The 6,670-nt window shown below is 44.8% G+C and overlaps 1 protein-coding gene across 1 annotated transcript in view; it reads left to right on the top strand.

Moving 5' to 3' along the window:
* Positions 1–4,302, top strand: part of fh (fumarate hydratase) — a 9,676-nt gene extending 5,374 nt beyond the window's left edge. The window contains exons 5-6 of the mRNA XM_056244719.1: positions 317–470; positions 4,120–4,302. Of these exons, the coding sequence (XP_056100694.1) occupies positions 317–470; positions 4,120–4,262 (297 nt within the window). The 3' untranslated portion in view covers positions 4,263–4,302. The remainder of the gene's footprint in view (positions 1–316; positions 471–4,119) is intronic.
* The last annotated feature ends 2,368 nt before the right edge of the window (positions 4,303–6,670 follow it).

Below are 6,670 nucleotides of genomic sequence, written 5' to 3'. Positions count from 1 at the left end.
GCCGTGACCGCATTACCACCTCGGGTGTGCATTATTTTTCTAATAATTCAACAGCCTGTCGTCAATTATTCCTTACTAATACTGACAATAATAACAATAAAATAATCTTTAGGCCAGTCTGTAAAATAAGCGCTACTCTGCAGGAGTGACGAAGACGAACAGTTGAACCGTTCATGCATTTCCTGCGACGCTCTCTAATGTGTTGCTTTATGAATCGATGTATCTCCAGTGACGTCCCTGCAGGAGCTCCTGCTTGTGGACTGCAGGATCAGCTTTGCTCACATGTGAAGGACTGGATGTGGTGTTTCTGTTTCAGATCAAGAACGTCCTGAACTCTGCCAGACTTCTGGGCGACGCTTCGGTCTCCTTCACCAACAACTGTGTGGTCGGGATCGAGCCGAACATCGAGAGGATCAACAAACTGATGAGCGAGTCGCTGATGCTGGTCACGGCTCTCAACCCTCACATAGGCGAGTGTGTGTGTGTGTGTGTGTGTGTAGTGTAACCTCTGTGAACATGCGTTCTGTTTTTGGATGAAGGACTGTAAGTGTGGGGAACAGACAGCAGAGGGCGCTGTGTGTGTGTGTGTGTTACTCGATGCATTCGCCTGTTTTAAAGAGTCATGAAGCAGTTTGAAAAATGCTACACAAGAGGAGAGAGAAACGAACACAAGCGCAGCTTCTGATCCAGACGCTTTTATTTCACTCTCATTGAGTTTAAAGCATCAGATTAACACAAATGTTGCTTCAGTTCATCATTACACACAGCAAAATCAACAAATACACTATACAAGCTCCTTTAAATCACACAAACACAGTGTAATGCACAAATAACTGAAGCCGTTTGCATTTGTGCATCAAAAATCTACATGAGCAATGTTGCATAACCTCTGAGACTCTTATTTTGCCATGTTTATTACATTCGTTTAGCAGATGATTCGTTAAAGACTTCAGCTTTTGTCATGCAGGAACTCTAAGAAAGAAAGTGTCGATCTCAATCAGCAAGATCTTCTCAGAGCATAATGAATAATTATGAAGAGCCAATAACTCGTCAACCTAGCCAACAAATATCATACGTTTTACTAATGTTCCCATTAATGTCTGAAGTTCTGAATGTTCTATTGTATCATTCTTCAAACGTTATGGGAACGTTACTTTTGAACGTTCTTTAAACGTAAAAGCTGTTACATTTAAAAAAAAAACGTCCAACTGAAACATTTCAGACAAAACCCTCCATGAATGATGTATAAATAATGTTTTCATACTAATGCTTTGAGAACATTATTAAAGACCAGATAACTTTGAACAAACGTTATATTAACGTTACTGGAAAAACGTTTGGTCATAACTTTGAAACTTCCCTGTTAAAAACATACGATTCTAAACCTGGAAGATGAAAATTGCTCAAAAAAAACAGTAAAGCAGCAAATAAAGCAAATCTGTAGTTTAGTGGGCGGGGCCAGGAATCTGTCACTCAAATCTGTAGTTTAGTGGGCGGGGCCTGGCATCTGTCACTCAAATCTGTAGTTTAGTGGGCGGGGCCTGGCATCTGTCACTCAAATCTGTAGTTTAGTGGGCGGGGCCTGGCATCTGTCACTCAAATCTGTAGTTTAGTGGGCGGGGCCTGGCATCTGTCACTCAAATCTGTAGTTTAGTGGGCGGGGCCTGGCATCTGTCACTCAAATCTGTAGTTTAGTGGGCGGGGCCTGGCATCTGTCACTCAAACTGTAGTTTAGTGGGTGGGGCCTGGAATCTGTCACTCAAATCTGTAATTTAGTGGGCGGAGCCTGGAATCTGTCACTCAAATCTGTAGTTTAGTGGGCGGGGCCTGGAATCTGTCACTCAAATCTGTAATTTAGTGGGCGGAGCCTGGAATCTGTCACTCAAATCTGTAGTTTAGTGGGCGGGGCCTGGAATCTGTCACTCAAATCTGTAGTTTAGTGGGCGGGGCCTGGAATCTGTCACTCAAATTACATCCATCTAACATTCTTAAATGTTACAACTTGTTTCGGAACGTTCAGAGAACATTCAAAAGTAAAGGGGGTCGCACACCGGACGAGAAGCGCAGCGCCAGGTCTTTAAAATTCGAACATATTATTCTCTATGAGTGTACACACACCGGCGGCGCCATTCGGCGTCTGTCCGCGGCGCCCAGCTACGGCTCAGGACCTTGTTCAAAACCCTGCCGCTCCACAGAGCGCCATTTGCATAGTTTTATATTAGTGCTGGGCCGTTATCGGCGTTAACGTGCTGCGTTTACGTGAGACTCTTATCGGGCGATAAAAAAAATATCGCCGTTAATCAAAGTTGGGTTGGGAATTGGGATCATAAATAGCTTTTCGAATATCGTTATATTTTCGCGCAATTCTAATGTGTAGGCTAGTATGACGCCGCGCCTACTGTCACAGATCGCGCAGTAGGGTATTTTCCTGTCAGGGACACAAGGTGTACTTTTACTTTACGTTAGGCGACGTTCCTCTCGTTACTTTATTTTAATGCAATACGTTGTTAAATGAGTTTATTCCAAGCGCGCTGTGTCCTTTGTATGGGCATGAGCGATGCTCATTTACAAATGAATCACTCTTTTGAGTCGATTCTGTTCAAAGACTTCATCAAACAAGTTGTCAGATAATCTGTCTAAATCGGTTCGCGAATCAGTTGATCTGTTCAGTTCCTCGCGCACTGAATCGTCTGAAGCGCTTTCAATTCACACTCGGGAGTCGAAACAGGAAGATTTAAGAGCATCAAGAGCGTTGGATGAAGTGGCCGATCTACAGTCTAGTCTAGTGAATGCAAATCTGCAAATGCATCATATTTTTGCCAGCGATGAAGATCTTTATTAGTTGAACATCTTCGTAAGCTGTCTGTGAATGAATGATTCCACAGGACGATACATTCGATTTCATTTCATTCAGGTAATACATTGTGTGTGTATTGCGCGTGTATTGCGCAGTGGCATAATCACACGATTAGTTTACATTGATTGAAACTAATTTGTTTAAAAATGAGGCTATTGCAGTAACAAGGCAGGTTCACATAAAATTCTTATGACATATGATGACATTATTTTTTGATCTAACGAGCATTGGCGATGCAAAAACGGACTGTCGTGCGTATTGTTTTTCTTCTTCTTCCAATTAGCCTATATGTTAAAAAAAAGGACGAAAACATGTTACTTGTTCAATTAATAAACAGTTTGTTTGATGACAAATCGCTAAAGATGAAATTGTCCTCCCTTTCTGTCATTGCGTTTTTTTTTACGATATTCGACTTTTGCTCCTCGATTGTCGAATGGCATTTTTGGCAGAAATGCACATCCCTACGCGAGGCAAACTATTCTCAAAGACTTACTTTTAGTCATTATTTGGGTAGTAGCACACATATTCTGAATGCCTTCGGGAGAATTCAAATGAGCCATTTTAATCTAGATTAATCTAGATTAATTTCAATATTAATCTAGATTAATCTAGATTAAAAAAATTAATCTATGCCCACCTCTATTTTATATTAAATTTACTTTTATTTGTCTCAAATCGTCGTTAATGTACATGGCTTCACCCCGTGCTGTTTTCACTCAGGTTTGCTAAACGCTAGCTAAATAAATACTATTGTATTATGTGACATAGTTGCCTAGACAACGGATAACGTTACAACAAAATAACAGACTCAACGTGATAGACACTTTTACTTGATTAACGTTCAAACATCAGCTATTATTCAATGAACATAAAAAAATAAATAATAAATCAAGATAAAACACACATCGTGCAGCTCTTCTACCAGGAGTTGATTCAAAATTGTGCTCGCGCGATTAGAATGTGCGCGTCCGGTGTGCGATACCTGGAGTTGTCCTAGACGTGGCGCGGCGCTGCACTGCGCTTCTCGTCCGGTGTGCGACCCCCTTAACGTTTCCATGTTTGCAAAATGAAATGTTTCCTAGGAATTCAGAGAAAACTTCAAAACTATAAATATTAGCAGTAATAAATGTATTGAACAAAGCCACAATTGTCTCAAACTGAAAAATCAACAAGTCAAGTTGCTTTTAATTTTTTTTTTTTGACATTCAGAAATGACTGGAACTATTGAAAATATAAAGTGTGTGTGTGTGGTCTCTCCTCAGGCTATGATAAAGCAGCCACTATAGCGAAGACGGCACACAAGGAGGGCTCGACTCTGAAGGAGACGGCGCTGAAGCTCGGCTTCCTGACGGAGGAGCAGTTCGACCTGTGGGTGCGTCCTGAAGACATGCTGGGACCCAAATAACCTCTCGCTCTTCAATAAAACACTTGCCTTGTTCAAACAATTTGTTCCTCGTGTCTTTGCCCAATGATCTGTGAACGCTAGATCTGTGAACGCTAGCTAGCTGTGAACGCTAGCTCTGTGAACGCTAGCTCAGTGAACGCTAGATCTGTGAACGCTAGCTCTGTGAATGCTAGCTCAGTGAACGCTAGCTCAGTGAACGCTAGCTCTGTGAACGCTAGCTCAGTGAACGCTAGCTCAGTGAACGCTAGATCTGTGAACGCTAGACCTGTGAACGCTAGCTCAGTGAACGCTAGCTCTGTGAACGCTAGCTCTGTGAACGCTAGCTCTGTGAACGCTAGCTCTGTGAACGCTAGCTCAGTGAACGCTAGATCTGTGAACGTTAGATCTGTGAACGCTAGCTCAGTGAATGTTAGATCTGTGAACGCTAGACCTGTGAACGCTAGACCTGTGAACGCTAGACCTGTGAACGCTAGCTCTGTGAACGCTAGACCTGTGAACGCTAGACCTGTGAACGCTAGACCTGTGAACGCTAGACCTGTGAACGCTAGATCTTTGAACGCTAGCTCTGTGAACGCTAGCTCTGTGAACGCTAGACCTGTGAACGCTAGATCTGTGAACGCTAGACCTGTGAACGCTAGCTCTGTGAACGCTAGATCTGTGAACGCTAGATCTGTGAACGCTAGACCTGTGAACGCTAGACCTGTGAACGCTAGCTCTGTGAACGCTAGACCTGTGAACGCTAGACCTGTGAACGCTAGATCTGTGAACGCTAGCTCAGTGAACGCTAGACCTGTGAACGCTAGACCTGTGAATGCTAGACCTGTGAACGCTAGACCTGTGAACGCTAGACCTGTGAACGCTAGACCTGTGAACGCTAGCTCAGTGAACGCTAGATCTTTGAACGCTAGATCTTTGAACGCTAGCTCTGTGAACGCTAGATCTTTGAACGCTAGACCTGTGAACGCTAGATCTGTGAACGCTAGATCTGTGAACGCTAGACCTGTGAACGCTAGACCTGTGAACGCTAGACCTGTGAACGCTAGACCTGTGAACGCTAGATCTGTGAACGCTAGACCTGTGAACGCTAGACCTGTGAACGCTAGCTCAGTGAACGCTAGATCTTCGAACGCTAGCTCTGTGAACGCTAGCTCTGTGAACGCTAGACCTGTGAACGCTAGACCTGTGAACGCTAGATCTGTGAACGCTAGATCTGTGAACGCTAGACCTGTGAACGCTAGATCTGTGAACGCTAGACCTGTGAACGCTAGACCTGTGAACGCTAGCTCTGTGAACGCTAGATCTGTGAACGCTAGATCTGTGAACGCTAGACCTGTGAACGCTAGATCTGTGAACGCTAGCTCAGTGAACGCTAGACCTGTGAACGCTAGATCTTGAACGCTAGATCTGTGAACGCTAGACCTGTGAACGCTAGACCTGTGAACGCTAGCTCTGTGAACGCTAGATCTGTGAACGCTAGATCTGTGAACGCTAGACCTGTGAACGCTAGATCTGTGAACGCTAGCTCATTGAACGCTAGACTTGTGAACGCTAGATCTTGAACGCTAGATCTGTGAACGCTAGACCTGTGAACGCTAGACCTGTGAACGCTAGCTCAGTGAACGCTAGCTCAGTGAACGCTAGCTCTGTGAACGCTAGATCTTTGAACGCTAGACCTGTGAAAGCGAGCTCTTTGTACGCTAGCTCTGTGAACGCTAGCTCTGTGAACGCTAGACCTGTGAACGCTAGACCTGTGAACGCTAGACCTGTGAACGCTAGACCTGTGAACGCTAGACCTGTGAACGCTAGACCTGTGAACGCTAGACCTGTGAACGCTAGACCTGTGAACGCTAGACCTGTGAACGCTAGACCTGTGAACGCTAGACCTGTGAACGCTAGACCTGTGAACGCTAGACCTGTGAACGCTAGACCTGTGAACGCTAGACCTGTGAACGCTAGACCTGTGAACGCTAGACCTGTGAACGCTAGACCTGTGAACGCTAGACCTGTGAACGCTAGCTCTGTGAACGCTAGACCTGTGAACGCTAGACCTGTGAACGCTAGCTCTGTGAACGCTAGACCTGTGAAAGCTAGATCTGTGAACGCTAGATCTGTGAACGCTAGACCTGTGAACGCTAGACCTGTGAACGCTAGACCTGTGAACGCTAGACCTGTGAACGCTAGACCTGTGAACGCTAGACCTGTGAACGCTAGACCTGTGAACGCTAGACCTGTGAACGCTAGATCTGTGAACGCTAGACCTGTGAACGCTAGACCTGTGAACGCTAGACCTGTGAACGCTAGACCTGTGAACGCTAGACCTGTGAACGCTAGACCTGTGAACGCTAGATCTGTGAACGCTAGACCTGTGAACGCTAGACCTGTGAACGCTAGACCTGTGAACGCTAGAC

This window comes from Rhinichthys klamathensis, unplaced genomic scaffold, assembly GCF_029890125.1.
Source record: "Rhinichthys klamathensis goyatoka isolate OS25496 unplaced genomic scaffold, OSU_Roscu_1.1 h1tg001063l_1, whole genome shotgun sequence".
Lineage (NCBI taxonomy): Eukaryota > Metazoa > Chordata > Actinopteri > Cypriniformes > Leuciscidae > Rhinichthys > Rhinichthys klamathensis.
Note: the sequence above shows the minus strand (reverse complement) of the source record. Positions and strands in the feature narration are given on the sequence as shown.